This window comes from Mesoplodon mirus (assembly GCF_964341445.2).
Source record: "Mesoplodon mirus genome assembly, chromosome: 1".
NCBI classification, from domain to species: Eukaryota; Metazoa; Chordata; class Mammalia; order Artiodactyla; family Ziphiidae; genus Mesoplodon; species Mesoplodon mirus.
The window spans coordinates 57,303,421-57,321,848 of record NC_138976.1 but is presented as its reverse complement, the minus strand read 5'-3'; the positions used below and the strand labels follow the sequence as shown (position 1 = coordinate 57,321,848).

Genomic DNA, 18,428 nt, shown 5'->3' with positions numbered 1-18,428 from the left:
GCTAGTTAAAAAAAAAAAGTTTAAGAAAATTGATAAAGCTGTTGTAAGGCTGGACAAAAAAACAGAGAAATGTAGATCACCTTATCAGGAACAACAAAGGAGACATTACTTCAGGCCCTACAGCATTCAAAACATTAAAGAATATTTTGAAGAACTTTTAGCCAATGAATTTCACAGTTTAGATAAGATGTAGAAATTCGTCAAAATATAAAACTTTACAAAACTGACAGAAGGAGAAATAGACTATATGAATAGTTTGATATGTATTAAAGAAATTGAATCTGTAGCAGCCTTCCCTCAAAGAAAACCTAGGTGCAGATGGCTTCCTTGGTGAAGTCCTCAAAAAACTTAAGGGAGAAATCACAGTGGTCTTTATAAACTTCAACAGAGAAAAAAAAAAAGAAGAGAACACTCTTGATTGAGATCAGCATAATCTTGACACCAAGTAGAAGAAGAGAATAGTAAAGGCCAGTCTCTTCCATGAACATAGTTGCAAAAATTCCCCCAAAGGATGTTAGAAAAGGGAGGAAAAAAGGGAGAGTGAATGTATGTGAGTGCAGGTATGAAGGAAAACTAGTCCACTTATGGGTAGAAACTAAAGGAACCCATATTATCAGGAATTCACAAAGGCTGACATTCACAAGCATTTCTCTTTCATTGAAATTTGTTTTTAAAGAAAAGCTTAATAGAATTTCTAGAAGTAACAGTTCACAAAATTTAAAATAAGGTATGATTTGAAATTTTCTCATTTATTTACAAATGAATAAGGCTTGTCAGTAAGTGATCGTTTCAATATGGTAACTTCTTACAGCTCTTTTTTTTTATTCAGTTAAAAATCATAATTTGCTTAGCATATTCTTTTAGTTTCTAAATCTCTCTATACAGATTGATTGAATATGGATTACTGAGAACCTAATTAATGAGTTTTTCCATAAGCAATGTTTTTATTTTTTATTTTTTTAAGGTGGTATGCTATTTTGTTATGATATTTCAATGTATCAGAGTAAAGATGGCAAACCATTGAATAGACTGATGGCCAATAGAGGGCGAAGTTTCAAGCAGACTTCACTCGCTCTAGTGCATGAGGTAGGTGCCTTCCCATGCTCTGTAACAGGTTCTTCTTGCTTATATATGTTTTGGGGTTTCCCTCCTTCACTTTATGCCCATGAAATTTAGTGTGTGTTTGGGAATTATTTTTCTCTTTATCGTAATTAATTTACGTGGTTTTTAAAGACAACCAGAATAGTTGAGCCAACTGAATACTAAAATATTTTGAGGTATTTCTCAAAGAAACTGGCATGCTTCCCCACTGTTCAGCCTATTAAGGAGTAGTATCTTGGAATTTGGTTTATTTCATCAGTATTTAACTTCTATATTTCAGAATAAATACCAATTTATTATTTAAAGAAATAACTTTGCCTGTTTCTTAATTGTGATCCTTTGAAAGTATGTAGAGCACCAGTGTTTATATTTTGTGAATGTTGGGAATTAACAGTAAATAATAGTGTTTAGGGAAAAAAAAAAACCTTTGGTTTTAGTGTTTATTTAATTTTTCTTTTAGACCACACTTTTAAAATAAAGTTACGTTGTTTTTTTGCTTGAAATCTGATCGTTGCAGATGGTAAGCAATACGAGAGGGAAGAGGGAAATTGTAAAGCACTTGGGAAATTTGTTTTTTTGTTGTTTTTAAAAATTTTATGATGGTTACTCATTCAGGTATATATAAATTAAAATGTATGAATGAATAACAAAACAAAATATTATGGCAAAGAGGTTTATTTTACATAATTTAAACATAAGTTATATACAAATTATAAATGAAAATATATAAATTGTAAAAATTTTAAAGGATATGAGGTAAAAATAGTGCTTCTACAGTATGTTTGTATTAAATCTTATTTTGAGACAATTTATAAATCTTGGCATCACTAATTTGATTTGATTATATTCTGTGTCATACCAATTGCCACCAATTAGCATAGCCAGGTTTTTTGTTTATTTGTTTTTTGGCCATGCACGTGCATGGCATGAGGGATCTTAGTTCCCTGACCAGGGATTGAACCCGTGCCTGCTACAGTGGAAGCGCAGAGTCTTAACCACTGGACTGCCAGGGAAGTCCCAGCATAGCCAGATTTTAAAGACCCACCTCTATCCTAGCCACCCATATTAGTTTTATATATTTAGTTAGAATTGAAATTATGTAAATATTTGGTTCAGAACCTTTTTTGTCTAACACAGTGTCTTTATTTAACTAAGGAGGGAAGAAAGATCTGGGGAGAGCAGTGTTTCTCTGGGAAGAAGAGAGGTTTAATTTCATAAAAGGGGAAAAAGCATAGGTAATTTCTAGATTTGTTCTCCCTAGCATATTATTTGTTGGTATGGAGAAGAGAGAGATTTGGTACCTTTTTGGGTTTTAAAGCTGTGGACTTAATGTGGATAACCAAATTGTTAAGTATTAATGGAAGCCTAATTTTAAAAGTACCATCAGAAAAGAAACAAAAAAAGTGTTAATGTGGAGGTAGCAGAAGACACCTAATAAATTCAGAAAATGGAATCAGAATTTATGAGGTGTACCTTAGATGTGAACAGAGAAAATATTTGGGTTATGATACTTGTTGCTTGTATTTTAGAATGCCTAGAAAATTTCAAGAGATGAGAAAAGATCATAATTTTAGGAGTCAATTGGAAGACACATTAGACAGAATTCTGCCAAATCTATGGTAGGATTTTGTTTGGATTCATTTTCTGCTTACTATAATTCATTTTTAAAAAAAAGAGATAGAGAATGAGCCATGCAGTTTCTCAGACTATCTGACAACAAATAATAATAATTTTAAGAGCTAGTTAATAAGTATAACAATTGCAATAATAATAGCTAATAACCAGCTCAGATGCTTCAAAATTTGCCATGCATATATTAATTCATTTAATCTCTATATTCACACTGTGAGGTTGGTACTGTTAATGTGCTTGACACAGGTAAGTAGAGGAGCCTGGAAATTGAACCCAGGAAGTAGGATTACCCAGTTCTTGAACTACCTTGTACCATCCCAGGGCAATCAGAGAACAATTTTAAAATACCTTTGGTTTTTTTCAGGATGACTCTAGTATTTCCTAAGTCTCCTCCTTTCTTCTAGTATTTCTTTGGTTGCAGTCCCTTTGGTATTTTTCCAGCTGAAGTTTCTTCAGACTTTGCTTTGGTTCCCATCACTGCTCTGTTCTGAGTCTTTTTGTTTTTAAAAAGCCTGTCGTCGTTGTTTCAATCTGTGTATTAATTTACCCATTGACGGACCTTTGGGTTGTTTCTACTTTTTCCAGATTATGACTAAAGCTGCTATAAACATCATTATACAGGTGTATGTGTGGACATCTGTTTTCATTTCTTTTGAGTAAATAGCTACCTAAGAATGGGATTGCTGGGTCTTTTGGCGAGTGAATATAAGAAACTACCCGACTGTTTTTCTAATGACTGTCCCATTTTGAGTGCCCACCGGCAACGTAAGGGAATTCTGGTTGCTCTTTCTTCCTTGCCAGTGCTCAGTATGGTCAGCTTTTTAAATTTAGCATTTCTCATAGTGGTTAGTGGTTTCCCTTTGTGGTTTTTAATTCGTGGTTTTTTTTAATGACTGCTGATGTTGAACATCTTTTCATGTATTTATTCACTATTCATATTTTTTCTTCCATAGAGTGCTCTGTTCTTTTGCCCATTTTTAATCCAGGTTTTTTGTTTTCAAATGAGAGTTCTTTATATATTCTGGATATAAGTTTTTTTTTAATTAGAAATGTGCTTTGCACATGTTTTTACCTACTCTGTAACTTGTCTTTTCATTTGTCTTTTGAAGAGAAGAACTTTAGTTTTGAAGAATTTCTCAAGTTTTTCCTTTTATGGTTCTTGCTTTTTGTCCTACCCCAAGTCTCAAAGTTTTTCTGCTTTTTTAATCCCCATGTTCTCTTTTTTAAAAAAGTTTTTTTAAAAATGAGGTATAATTTATGTACTGTAAAATTCACTCATTTAATGTGTGCAGGTCAGTGGTTTTAGTATATGCACAGAGTTGCATAGCCATCACCACAATCAATTTTAGAATATTTTCATCATAATGAAAAGAAACTCTGTACCCATTAGCAGTCACTCTCCATTTTCCTCACATCCCAGCCTTCAGCAACCACGAATCCACTTTCTTTCTGTGTAGTTTTGCCAGTTTTAGACATTTTATATAAATGGAATCATGCAATATGTGGGTTTTTTGGTATGGTTTTTTTTTACTTAGTATAATGTTTTCAAGATTTATATGTACTATAGTATGTATCAGTAGTTCATTCCTTTTTACAGCTGAATAATATTCCATTGTATGAACATATCATATATAGTTTATCCATTCATCACTTGATGGATCGCCTACGTTTTCTTGTAGAAGAAGCTTTATGGTTTAAGATTTACATTTTAGCCTATGATTATTTGAGTTAATTTTTCATAAGGTATGAGTTATACTTGTTGAGTATACTATCCTTTCTTCACCTAGGCACCTTTGTCAAAAAATCATTTGTTCATATATGTATGGGTCTATTTCTGTACTTAATTTTGTTTCATTGTTCTAAGTGTGTAGACCTTCATCAAAACCATACAGTTTCACTACTGTTGCTTTATAATAAGTGTTGAAATCAAGTAATATGAATCTTCCAATTTTGTTTTAAATTTGGCTGGCTTAAGCCCTTTGCTTTTCCACATAAATTTTATTTATTTATTTATTTATTTATTTATTTTTGGCTGTGTTGGGTCTTCGTTTCTGTGCTGTTGGGTCTCTAGTTGTGGCAAACGGGGGCTACTCTTCGTTGATGTGTGTGGGCTTCTCATTGCAGTGGCTTCTCTTGTTGCAGAGCATGGGCTCTAGGTGCATGTGCTTCAGTAGTTGTGGCGCGCAGGCTCAGTAGTTGTGGTGTGCAGGCTCTAGAGCTCAGGCTCAGTAGTTGTGGCGCGTGGCTTAGTTGTTCCACGGCATGTGGGATCTTCCCGGACCAGGGCTCGAACCCGTGTCCCCTGCATTGGCAGGCAGATTCTTAACCACTGTGCCACCAGGGAAGCCCTCCACATAAATTTTAAAGCAGCTTTGAGAAGCTACAATAAAAGCCTGCTGTAATTTTGGGTAGAAATGCAAATTGAATTTGTAGATCAATTTGGGAAAGAATTGACATCTTAATATAATATAATATTAAGTTTTTCAACCCATACACAAGGCATATTTCTCTATTATCTTAGGTCATGTTTTATTGTTTTCTTTCTACAAATCTTGCACGTATTTTGTTAAATGTAATAAGTATTGCATATCCCTAAGTATTTTTATGCTAGTGCAATTAGACTGTTTTTTGGTTTGTCTTAATTTCCAACTGCTCATTGCTAGAATATAAACATGTTATTGATACTTCTTAATGGCCTTACTAAACCCACTTATATATTCTTGTAGCTTTTTTGTAGATTCTTTTTGTTTTTCATTGTAATGTTGTCTATGAATATAGATTGTCATACTGTTTTTCTCTTGGATCTGTATGCCTTTGATTTCTTTTTCTTGCCTGATTGCACTGTGTAGGACCCTTTGGTGTGGTTGAATAGCAGTGGTGAGAGCAGAAATTCTTATCTTGTTAACAGTCTTGGGGAAAACATTCAGTGTCTTAACATTAAATATGATGTTATATTTAGTTTATTTTAGTGTAGAGATTTTGTAGATATCCTGTATTAGGTTGATGAAGTTTCCTTTTGTTCCTAAATTGCTAAGGGTGTTTATTACAAATAGATGTTGAATTTTGTCAAATGTTTTTTTTCTACATTTATTGAAATGATTGTATACTTTTTTGGTTTGTTGATATGATGAATTATTTTGATTGATTTTCTAATGCGAACCAAATCTGCATTCCTAGGATAAACTCCACTTGATTATAATGAAGTATCCTATTTATTTATTGCTGAATTTGATTTGCTAATAATATTTTGTTAAGGATTTTTGCATCTTTGCACCTATGCAGGGTGTGGTTCTGTAGTTTCTGTAGTACCTTTGCCTGATGTGTTATCAGGATAATGCTATCCTAATAAATAATTTTTCCTAAAATGGGCAGTAGAATTTTCTAGTGAAAATTCTGGGCTTGGAGTTTTCTTTAGGAATGTTTGTAACTATGAATTCAATTTATTTAATGCATGAAACTATTTATCCATCTATCCCTACTAATCCTGAAGGGGGGGATTTGGGTGGCCCAGCATACATGACAATTAGTGTGTCTCTCTCCTTTTTTAAAGTGTAAATTTTATAAAATCAGGGAATTTGTTTTGGTCATGTGTCGTTCCAGTGCTTAGTATTCCTGGCACATAGTAGACACTTTGTAAATGATTTTAATCCTTTTGAAACTTGGATGTGTCCTATACTTTATATGTGCATTTAGTGGGATCATTTCCTTTTTCCAGAAATGTTGCTATTAAATTGATGGTGAATCTAATAATTGTTCAGGTCTTACTAAGAAGTGACATTATTGTCATTTGAACAAGCTATTATATACTGTTGGTGTTGTTATTCATTTATATGGCTTAGCCTCCCCTCTCTGCCAAAGGTTACATATACCTATAGGATATTCTATGGCTCTAATGCATACAACTATAGATGGGTGAGTGAGTGAATGAATGGATAAAAGAACTTGGTTTTGAATGTCCCAGTGCTCTGCTCGTCATATTTTGAAGTGTATTTTGCTTTTTGTAATTGTCAATATTTCTCAATAACTGTGTTAGTTAAATCAAGTATTTTCAGTGTCATGGAGAACTAGCTATTTAATCTGTGATGAATTCTTTTGGAAAGCATTATATCCCCTTTTTCCTATAAACTGTTTTTGTTTTTCACTGACTTTTCTTAAAATGAAACTCTCCCACGTTATACTTTCAGAAGGTTCACAGATCTAAGTCTGATTGGGGTTTGACCTGACCTACCAGGAGCAGTTCTGTATAATCACTGTCCTATTTAGATTTCTCTAAAACTGAAGTGCCCTCTCTCTCTTTGCTCCTTTGAACAGGGGACAACCAGGGGTCATTTCAGATCTACTAGGGCTTCTCTAAGCTCAAGTGACTGTCCTCTTCTGCCCTGACTTATAACTACTTCTCATCCTGAGACTAACTTGGCTCCTGTTGATGAGGAAGCTGAAGGTGAATGACAGTTTCTTTCCCTGAAAGTTGCTGACTGTCTTGTCATCCTTTGGCATTTCTAACTCTGACATGATACTCTCACCTAAACTGGATGATACTGATTTGTCCCTGGATGAGAATGGCAGCCTTGCTTCATTATTTCCTCCATCTTTGGGCACATGCAAATTTTCCTGCTCCTGCTGCTACCCAACCATAGTTATGCCTCAGCATTAGGTAATGAGCTCTTTTTCATTTTTATTTCAGAGACGCCGTTATCAGGCTTATTGGCAGCACTACTCTGAATGAAATCTTTTTTCTTCTTTCTTTCTTTTGAAATTGATCATCATTTGATTTGTTTTACCTTATAAATTAATTTTTTCTTCTGCCTTCTTTACAGTTTTTCCCTAGATACCCAAAAGTACATGTGATATAACCCATCATTTGCCCTTTTCTTTCAGTTCCTTCTTTATTTAAAAACATATTTCTTATGAAAAACATGGAGTATGTTAGCATTCATGCAATATGAAACAATTAGATGAAAATTTTGAATAATAATTGTGAGAAGTGGTATCTGTGCTTATTACACATTCCCCTTAGAAAACACTGTGAAAAGTATTGTTTGCTGTATTTTAGAAACTCCATAATTACCATGTGATGTGAGTTGTTATGGTAACAGGGTTTTCCCCCTTCCTATTAAATAACAGAGTAAATGGTTGCTTGAGATGTGATTGAATTGTCAGCTTTCAAGCTAATGTTATCCTCATGGGAAGGGGGAGTGGGGGGAGAGGGGAAGAGAGAGATAGACTGAGCTGGGGAGAGAATGAGGGAGGGACGGAGGGAGGGTGGAAGGAGAGAGAGAGTTTTAAATGTCCAGAAAGCACCTACAAAGTGATGAGTGTCATTTTACTTTAAAAATGTGTCCTCTATAAGCCCTCCCTTCTTGTCTTCCATCACTATTTGTCAGGGGACAGGAATAACAGAAAATTTATACTGTGCAAACAAGATTACTATTGACAGACAACTGAAGCCTATGATTTCTTATTTATAAACAGTGGGACATTGAGTGGCTTTGGGGGTCTCTAACACTAAGTACAAATGGTTTTTCTTCTGGGAATGTGGGAGGAGTGTGTGTATGTCACAGACCAAATGTAGTAGCTCACTATTTGTGTGTCTGGGTAGCAACTGAAGTTAAATACTTTTATTCTTTTGATAATAATATATACAACTGGGAAACATGAATATGCCTTACTTTGTGAGATTGAGGTTTTAAAATCAATAAAAAACACTTTACCTGTTGATTTTTATGTGCTGCTCTACCTTATCCCATTCTAGTTTTACAGTCAAACAGCCTCACCAAAGCTTGTCTTACTTGATTTAAATTATTTATTGAAGTGCTGTTAAAATGGGTATTTTCTTATAAATGAATAGTTGTATTTGTTAAGATCACTCAAGAGGCAGAAAACATTACCAAATTTCTGGGCAGTATATTCTGAACAGTAAATTATGTAATTAGGTAGCCATGTAGTTCCTTCAAGAAAAACACGCATCAGTGAGGAAACAACATCTCCTTTTTCATTCTGTCTTCTGACATTCCTGCTACATTTATGAATTGTGTTTCTAAGCAGGATATTTCTGTTGAGCGAGTATTTCACGTATATGTCATTAGAACTTGTATGATACAAATTAAAAAGTTTCGTTAGGAAATTTCAAAATACAAAGTTTATAATACCCACTTTAAAATTTCGCCTTGTCAGTCACTGTGTTTTTAATCTGGAATGAAACATTTCCCAGCCAGAACATTTTGGACATGTTCTATAAAATTTCAAATAACTGTATCCTCAACAACTTGTGTTTGTGTTTAGCCGTGCCTACTAAAAAAAGTTTTCTAACATTGTGTTTTTACACATTATAACTTTCTGTGATTACTTGTTTATGACAGTGTGGCTTTCACGTGACTAGATTTTGCCTTAAAGCGAACACTGTACGTTTAATTGGTTAAACTCAGCAGGTACTTAAGTGAACACTTAAGTGTGAGATACTGTTGTGGGTTTCATGGGAGGGATTCTGGGATGAATAGGATATGATCTCTGCCCTTGGGATTGTATGAGATTAAGGTGCATGAACAAATAGTCTAAGATGGAATCTGTTGAGTATAACAGGAGAGGCATAGAGTGTACTTCCTTCCAAGCATAGGGATGGGAGAAATTATTTCAGAAAGTTAGAGGTGAGAGAAAGACTGGGCATTAAAAGCAGCAGAAGCAATCAGTGAATGCAGAGGTCTTGTAGAGTATAGGACAGTCTTGGGAATTGGTTTATAACCCAGATCAACCAGAATACAGGTTAAATGAAGGAGAGGAGCAGAAAATCAAGTGGGGAAATTGGATGAGGATCTTAACCAGCAGGGCAGCAGAGTTCTCACATAACAACAAATTCTTTCTTTTTTTTTTTTTTTTCTTTTTTTTGCCGCTATGAGTGGCATGTGGGATCTTAGTTCTCTGACCAGGGATCGAACCCGCCAGGGAGGTTCCTACAACAAATTATTTCTTAATTTGATTCTAAAATATTTTGGACATAGCACAAAAGAATTTGGACTTTATTCTTTAGTGAACCATCAAAGGTTTTTGTAAAGAAGTTCTGAGTTAACGTAATAGTAGCAACACCATCCAGGATGTATTAGAAGGAGGAAAGATTTTAGGCTGTTAAGAGATCAGTTAGGTGGCCTCAGTAATCAAGGCAGGAATTAGGACTCACCCAGTGAGAAAGTAGGGACAAACATAGTAAACATTTTAGAGGTAGAGATGACAGTTGAGTTGGGGGCAAGGGAGAAGTCCAGGATAAATCAGAAATTTCAAACCTGGTGATTGTAATATTGATGGGGTAATATTGATAGGAAAAGGAAAGATAAGAGGAAGAGTGGATTTTGAATGATGATGACAAAGAAGTATACAGAGGGTATTAGATGGTGGGAGGTGAATGTTTGAGAAGTGTATGTTCTAAAAGTAGCCATTTTCAAACTATGTATTTTAAATTTTATTTTATTGAGTTATATGCATACAGTAGGTTTCTCCCCTTTTAGTATATAGTTCTATGAATTTTGAGACATGAACACATTTGTCTAATCAGTACCACAGTCACGATGAGAGCAGTTCTATCACCCGAAAATCCCCCCATGCTCCTTTGTAGTCAGCTCCTGCCCCGCTCCCCCATCTCCTGACAACCACTGATCTCTTTTATGTCCCTCTAGTTAAAACTGTGTTTTAAAGAGTACTAGGGACCACACAAAGTAGACTCAGATGATCAAGAGGGCTGAATGCCAAGCCCTCAGCCTTTATCCTTACTTCATTTACACAAATTTTGCTTCTCTGTTTTCTGTTTTATATATTGGCATTTTACTTAATAATTGGGGTGGGCTGGAAAAATTACACAGCTCAATACTCGACAACTTTTATTCTACAGTGTTACTGCTACCACTCGAGCCACCATTATCTCTTACCTGGATTTTTGCAGGAGCTTCTGAGTAGATTTCTCTGCTTTGACCTTTGCCCGCTACAGTCTGTTCTCAACAGAGCAGTCAGCATGATCCTTTTACAATGTAGATTAGATTGTGTCATTTTTCTCAAAGCCTTATAATGGCTCCCCCTTTAGTAAGAGTAAAGGCAAGTCCTGAGAAGTGACCTAGAAGGCCCTGCTTTCTCCTGTTAATTCTCCAGCCTTCTCTTTTTACACTCTCCTCTTTGCTTACTCTATCTGTGCTAGTTACCCTGGCCTCCCTTCTGTTCCTAAAACAGGTCAGCCACGTGCTCACTTTAGGGACCTTTGCCTTACCTTGTGTTTTTTTTTTTAAATTGAGGTAAAATTCACATAACATCAAACTAACCATTTTAAAGCTTAAAGTGTACAATCCAGTGGTATTTAGTACATTCACAGTGTGCAACCTTCACCTCTGTCTAGTTTTGAAACATTTTCATCACCCTTAGATGAGACCATGTATGCATTAAACATTCCCTCCCACTTCTTCCTCTCCCTACCTCCTCGCCACCCCTGGAAACCACTAACTTGCTTTCTCTCTCTATGGATTTACCTATTCTGGACATTTAATATAAATGGAATCATATAACATGTGACCTTTCGTGTCCAGCTGCTTTGACTTTCACATAATGTTTTCAAGGTGCATCCACATTGTAGCATGCGTTAGTACTTCATTCCTTTTTATGGCCAAATAATATTCCATTGTGGATTTATCATATTTTGTTTATCCATTTATTCATTCATGAACATTTGGGTTATTTCTGCCTTGCAACTACTGTGAAAGTGCTGCTTGAGCTTTCACGTACAGTATTTGTTTAAATATGTCGTTTCGGTTCTGTTTGGTATATACCTAGGAGTGGAATTGCTGGGTCATTTGGTAATTCTATGTTTAACTTTTTGAGGAACCACCAAACTGTTTTCCACAGCAGCTGAACCATTTTACGTTCCCACCAGTTCTTCATCTCCTTCAAGTTTTCACTCAGGCTTCATCTTCTCAACGAGATACCCTGACCACCCTATTTAGTCCTGTGACCTGCTCCTGTCCCCACTCTTGCCTTATTATCCTTCTTTTCCCCCTTTACCCTACTTGCGTATTTCCCTAACGTAGTCTCTTTTTTAGGCACGTGCAGTAATGTTTCATTATACTTAGTACTACCTCTTACAAATAGAAACTCTTACTCTATCCTAAGTCATAGAAGCTGCTCACCTCAGCAGTCCATTAGACACCTGTTATTCACGGCAAGGGTATACATAGTTAGCCTTAGAAAAACTATTTCGTGTGTTAATTAAAACCTGGTGCACAGTGGTTGAGAACCCTGCTTTATCATCTGTTGAATAACAGGGTTGAAACTTCATGACTGGAATTAGTTTGTTGCTTGGGCTTCCTTCAAAGCCATCTCACCAGTATAGCAAATTATACATGATTTTCATACTTTAATAATGCAAATTATGTTTTTCAGCCTAGCAACATGAACCTCTATGGGGTGACTGAACACATCCTAAAATGTGTTTTTGTTAAACATGGTCAAGGAAGTCTTTTCTGCCTGTAACGTAACTGGAGAGTAAGGGCATGGCTATGTTTAAGCTGTTTCTCTAAGTCTCTCTTCTGTAAGGGAAAGAGCGAGAAAGTGCATTTTTAAAGAGATTTAGTCACAGCTAACTCCACAGAACGCTAAGACTAGGTGTAATCTCATAAAACCTGGGGAGTTCAGGCAGGTGTCTAGGCTCAAGCATGACTACTTCCCTGCACCCACCTTCAGATGTGGTCTGAACAACAGCAAGAGGGTTAGCTTTAGTCAGTTTACAGTCTCTCTGTAAATAGGTTTCCTGGTATGACAGTCTTTGTTCTTAGAAGCTCAGCATTTGATTTGCTCATGTTCCTTTACATTTTTTCATATTACTTTCTTTTTTTTAACTCAAGTTTAAGAAGCCAGTTGAGATCGTTGTCTTTCCAAGAACATCCAGTGCTCTTTTTGCCAATTTGCTGAGACTGTGGATATTCTCAGTTGTGCAATGATGTCCATGGATTATGTGGCAGCAAAATTTTAAAATATTTAAAATATTTTGAGGTTCTGAAGTAAGAGATAAAAGTTTTGGTTGTGGTGTTTGTATCCTTTCAGTGAAATCCAGGTCTCAAAATGGAACTTAAAGATAATCAATGTATTTTTTGAAAAGGGTAGGAAAAAGCTAAAGGGAAGTCCCCACATTTTGGAAACAGAGAGCAAGGTCAAGGACTAATTAATGCCTCCACAGCTTCCTGGATAACAAGAGAAGAAGCAGGAATTGGTAGGTCCCTTCCTTCAAGGAGTTTTGTTAACATGTTGACAAGGCTTCCCCTACCCTACTCAATAGAGTGAGTACTTAATCAGAAAAGCAAGAAATCTGACTAATTTTTTTTAAGGTTCATTTCATGATCTGAGTATCTTTTTCATACAGTTTGAGTATCTACTTTTTTTTTTTTTTTTTTTTTTTTTTTTTCTTTTTGCGGTATGCGGGCCTCTCACTGTTGTGGCCTCTCCCGTTGCGGAGCACAGGCTCCGGACGCGCAGGCCCATCGGCCATGGCTCACGGGCCCAGCCGTTCCGCGGCATATGGGATCCTCCCAGACCGGGGCACGAACCCGTATCCCCTGCATCGGCAGGCGGACTCTCAACCACTGCGCCACCAGGGAGGCCCTGAGTATCTACTTTTTAAAAAAGAAGCAGTGGGATGAGGAGTGCTAGACTGAAGACAGACTGATCTCTTTGTTTCCATAGATGCTTCATAATTTTGCCTTATAATCTATTTGTGTACATTTCTGACTCTCCCTGCGCATTTCTGAACTCTGTGCAGATACTGATCGATTTATAATCCTCACATCCTTCCAGAGTCCCTTGCGTATAGTAGGCCCACACTAAGACTGGGATTAAAGAAAATACCAGAAGCCATGGAAACCAACTGTATTCAGAGAGGCTGTTCTCTTCCCCATCACAAAGTCCTTGAGAAAATTAATTCCTATAATACAGTAAAATCTCTTTAAACACTGTAGTTTTCATGTAGTTATCATGATTCTGGGGTAATTATGTGGAAATTTGTTCTTTTTATGTGTTTGTTGTTGTTTTTTGTCTGTAAGACACAGACTAAAGTTTCCGTTGTTTGAGTTTAGATGAGATGAGTTACAGGAAACATGAAATGTGATGCACTGTGACTATTTTTTCTTGAGTGATCTTTCTTTAACAGAAGCAGACCTGGGAAGATTTGTCGCAAGATAGCAGTATACTAATAGGTAGACACAGAAATGACTATGAAAACCAGATGTTTTGTCTGGGCCTGTCTTCAGAAACAGGATTTCAGTGTTGGCATATATCATTTTTCTCTTGTTTACCCACACTGATTAAAGGGCATTTATCTAGTGGTGTGCTCAATTGCTGTGTGCCGGACTCATTTGCATGCTCTTAACATCCTGGTTTCTACACCACATGATATTTCTGTTGGCAATTTAAGTTTATTACTTCAGAAACTGTCATATTGGAAGTCCAAGATGTGAGCAATATTTATTTTTATTTAAAATTACTAGGGGGATTTGTTAGACAATACCTAGTTTCCTGACATTGGCAAGAGGCTTTACAGAGTTCCCCCCTGATTTTCGAGGACATATTTGTATTACACATACATCTTAACTTGTTATTATTGTAAGATTTTATTTGCTTTAATTTAGAAAATTCCAGGCTTACTGTATTTTGTCTTTACAGGACTCTAAACTCCTCTCCTTTGAAAATATCCGAAAGATCTTATTTGTGGTTCTGATCCTAGACTGATTTGGTTTGTTTTAGAATCCAGACCATAGAAATGAAGGGAAAGAGAGAATTGATGATACAGTTTTCATTTTATTCTGTTTTAATACTGTGCAGCCTAACTTATGTCATGGTCCATTTTTCCCACAGGTTCACATCCAGCTCTCCGAGTGGCACCGTGCAATTTTTCTCCCACAGGCCTGGCTCGCATATATGACTCGTGCTTATCATGCCATTTTACAGGTAATGAAACCATGGGGTGGCTTGCTCTAGGGCGTGTCTCTTTCTTAAGGTTTACTACAAATACGTATTTAGTGTAAGAGCACTTAGGAAAATAGCACTATCAAAAAGGCAACGGTGGGCTTCCCTGGTGGCGCAGTGGTTGAGAGTCCGCCTGCTGGTGCAGGGGACGTGGGTTCGTGCCCTGGTCCGGGAAGATCCCACACGCCGCGGAGCGGCTGGGCCCGTGAGCCACGGCCGCTGAGCCTGCGCATCCAGAGCCTATGCTCCGCGACGGGAGAGGCCACAACAGTGAGAGGCCCGCGTACCACACACAGAAAAAAAGGCAACGGTTATTTTTGCTCATAAAAGAATGTGAGGCATGCATATATAACTGAACTTAAATTTTAAATGTGATGCCCGCCCCCCGCCACATGTGTGTTCCATCCAGAGCTGCCTCTTGAGCGCTCCTCTCCGATGTCCTGCTGCTCTGTGAACGCCTCTCATTGTCCCAGATGTCCACCGTGGCTGTCCCACAGCACCTCAATTTGAGCGTGTCCCAAACTGAGCTCATCATTTCATCCTGTACCTGCGCCCTCTCGAGCTGGACTTGCTTTTACGTCTCCAGCTTCGTCTCTTAACCCTTCCCCTGAATTTTCGGCCTTGCTCAATTTCTTTGTTTTCCCAAACTCAGCATGTCTTCCCTAACCTCTTGGCTTTTACCTACACTGTTCCTTCTGTTGCAGGCACTGCCATTCCCTCTCTGCCTTTTCAAGGCTGGTTTTGCAGCTTTTCCCTTTTTCTCAATTCCAGGAGTAAGTTTCACTTTGTATTTATAGTTGTCATAGTCATGAAAGGGGCACATGTTGGAATGGCAAATTTCTACTTGTTTTTTTACATGGTTTTATCTGTGTGCCTTCCCTCTCTGTGTGCCTCCTTAGAACCTGTGCTTCCCTTTTCAAAGCACTTATCTCCCTAGTTATATGTCTGGGGCCTCCCTCCAGTTGGCTCTGTTCCTTAAAGCCAGAAGCTGTGTTTTCCTCTCTGTCCCGTCTCTAGGACCTGACATGGTGTCTAAAACATAGTTAGTGCTCACTAAATAAATGAATTACACTCAATTTGACTTCTTTTATTCCAGTAATATTATAAGTTATAGCTTGTGAGTTTTAAAATTAGAAATAATTTTTAATCAGTTTGGGAATATATGAACATTTAATAGCATAAGGAAAAAACTACGAACTCAATCCTTTTTCCTGGCTTAAAATTCTCTGTTAAGGATGATAGAAAAAATCTAAATTACTTAAGTAATTTATGGCCCAAAATAAGATTTTCATGAAGGCTTAGGAAATGAGGTGTTATGGTTAAAGGTAACAGCTGTCCTAAAGGATAGAGGCGGGGCCGGAGGAATGACTAAGCATCTCAGCATTGATGTTCTCACATTAAAACCTTGCTACAACATATTCATTCTAGAATTTATAAAGTACTAATGCATCTTCAGAGATTCTGGTTCACTGGAACTGAATAGGAGATCAGGAATCTCCATGTTTACCAAGCTGCCAGGTGATTTTAATTCAGTCTATCAACCCTACTCTGAACAACAGTGTTTTAGATGGTTCCCCAAACTAAACTGGAATCTGCATTTTAAAGACATTCCCTTGCAACCATTGTTCCCTTTTGCTTGGCTTACACACTCTTTTATCCTCAGCAGCATCTGGCCACTTTGTTTTGAGTAGATGCATAAGTGAATGAATGAATTACCCCTACACACCCTTAACCAATTATAGTTTTTATTCAAGAAGAGTGAGATTGCTCATCAGAGTATGCACTTTTTCGCACATTCATTTTTCCCTTTGTAATTTTGCAGTGTTTTCCTTCACCAAACATTTATGGCACGTCCTTTACTGGCCAGGTCCTGTGCCGGGTGTGTGGGGTAGAAAGGAATAAAGCACTCCTTCCTCTCAGTGAAGTCCCAGTCCAGTGCAGGAGACTAACGTGTCCACTAGCAATGCCAGTACAAATCTTTGATGCTTTAATAGAGGATGTACTCCAGCATAGGCACCTGGAGCCAGCAAGAACAACTCCTCCTGCAGCATGTACTGAGAATTTTATTTAGCTCTTAGCATAAAGAAGGCGAAATTGAGTAGGATTATGGTATAACATGCAGATGACAAGCAACTGATTAAAAAAAAAAAACCCTCGGTGGTTTCTTTTTTATAACAAGAGCTACCATTTGTTAAATAACTAGTGTCTATCCAACATTTAATGTATAGTATTTCAATTCATCTTTACAGAAGCTCTTTGAAGTGGATATTGGTAACCTCATGTAGAATGGGATTATAGATGGGGAAGCAGGGTTAGCTACGAAAGCAAAGCAAACGGCACAAAATCTAACAGTCAATAAATGAGAGAACTGGAACTTAACCTGGATTTGTCTGATTCCAGAGCCTCAGCCTTGGCCACTGCATCATGCATTTTCCCTAACACCATCATTAGTTGTTATAAATAATGCAAATTGGTTTAATATTTTAGAGGACAGATCAATTTATGAAAAGCCAGCTGAGTATTTTTAGTAACACAGGTCAATTATTCTGCTTTTCTACTGTTGTAGGTGATAGTGTGTATCTTTATTTATTTATCACTTAAAATCTCTTTCCTTTGGGTTTCTAATAAGTCTAGTTCCATTGAGAATTGGGGATTAAGAGGTGAAACTCAAAGTAGGGACTATAATAAAATTTTCAGTATTATTTGAAAAGTACAGCAGTGCTTTTTAGGCTATCACTATTATTTGAAAGTATGCTGATGCATTTTAACTGTTCAACAAGTCTTTTTAAATGAGCCCACACACTTAAACAGAATTTATGGGATCTTAGAAGAATTAGAGCAACTGCCAAACTCCTCATCTATATCAAGAATTTCCGTCCTGGAGGATAACTCTTTGTTCATTGCAGGAGGTATAGTTACTTCCATCTGGTGTTAGACATATTTCGTAGCATTAGACTAGAGCATCATTTAGAGGAGCCACGTTTTATTCAATAAGCCTAGGAGATATGCTAAAAGGTGCATTCTACATTATTTCCCAGAGGTTGACTATAATGTGAATGTTTGCAATTTGAACACTTCTAGTGGCTTTTGCTTAGGCGTCAGCTTCCAGCCTTATCTAATTTTTCCACAAGAACGTCGGATTTTGAATTATAAGCATATCAAAGTGGTTGACATGAGGAGGTATTTGGATTTCTTCCCATTAAGTTGAAAATGCAGATACGAGTTGATAGACAGTTCCAAGTCCATTTTGGTAAAGTGCCCTCTACAGGTCGGCTTTACCTTGCTGCCCTTGTGGGATGCTGAGGAGGTTAAGGTCTCCAGCCTTTGGTTAAAGGGCCCTTAGGGACTCTGAATATGACCTCAGACAGGACAGAGAGGTTAAAATAGGTTGACTGCAGATACTTGTTTCCTGAGTTGGTCAGCTGGCTGCACAATAATCTGAAATCAAAACCAGTCAGGAATTGTGACCCCTAGTAGATTACCCATTGACCATTTGTAAAGGTTGTTTGTTTGTTTGTCTTTAATGTGCAGGTTTAGAGTTAGGTAAAATTTGCTCACTGTAATCAGCAAGCTTGTGGTTACCTAGGCCGAAGATTTTTTTTTTACAAAGGAAGAGAAATAGATAAATTAATAATTGGAATCTACAGGCAATCCAAAAAACTCAGTTCAGGACTTCCCTGGTGGCACAGTGGTTAAGAATCTGCCCGCCAATG

General features: G+C 37.0%; 1 protein-coding gene across 6 annotated transcripts in view; it reads left to right on the top strand.

Moving 5' to 3' along the window:
• Positions 1–18,428, top strand: part of FOCAD (focadhesin) — a 318,435-nt gene that overhangs the window by 209,382 nt on the left and 90,625 nt on the right. For all 6 annotated transcript variants that reach the window (XR_014293267.1, XM_082612332.1, XM_082612335.1 and 3 more), the window contains 2 exons: positions 965–1,086; positions 14,605–14,697. Coding sequence is in view for 5 of the 6 variants with exons in the window: in XM_082612332.1 (XP_082468458.1) it covers positions 965–1,086; positions 14,605–14,697 (215 nt within the window). In the remaining variant the exon portion in view is untranslated. The remainder of the gene's footprint in view (positions 1–964; positions 1,087–14,604; positions 14,698–18,428) is intronic.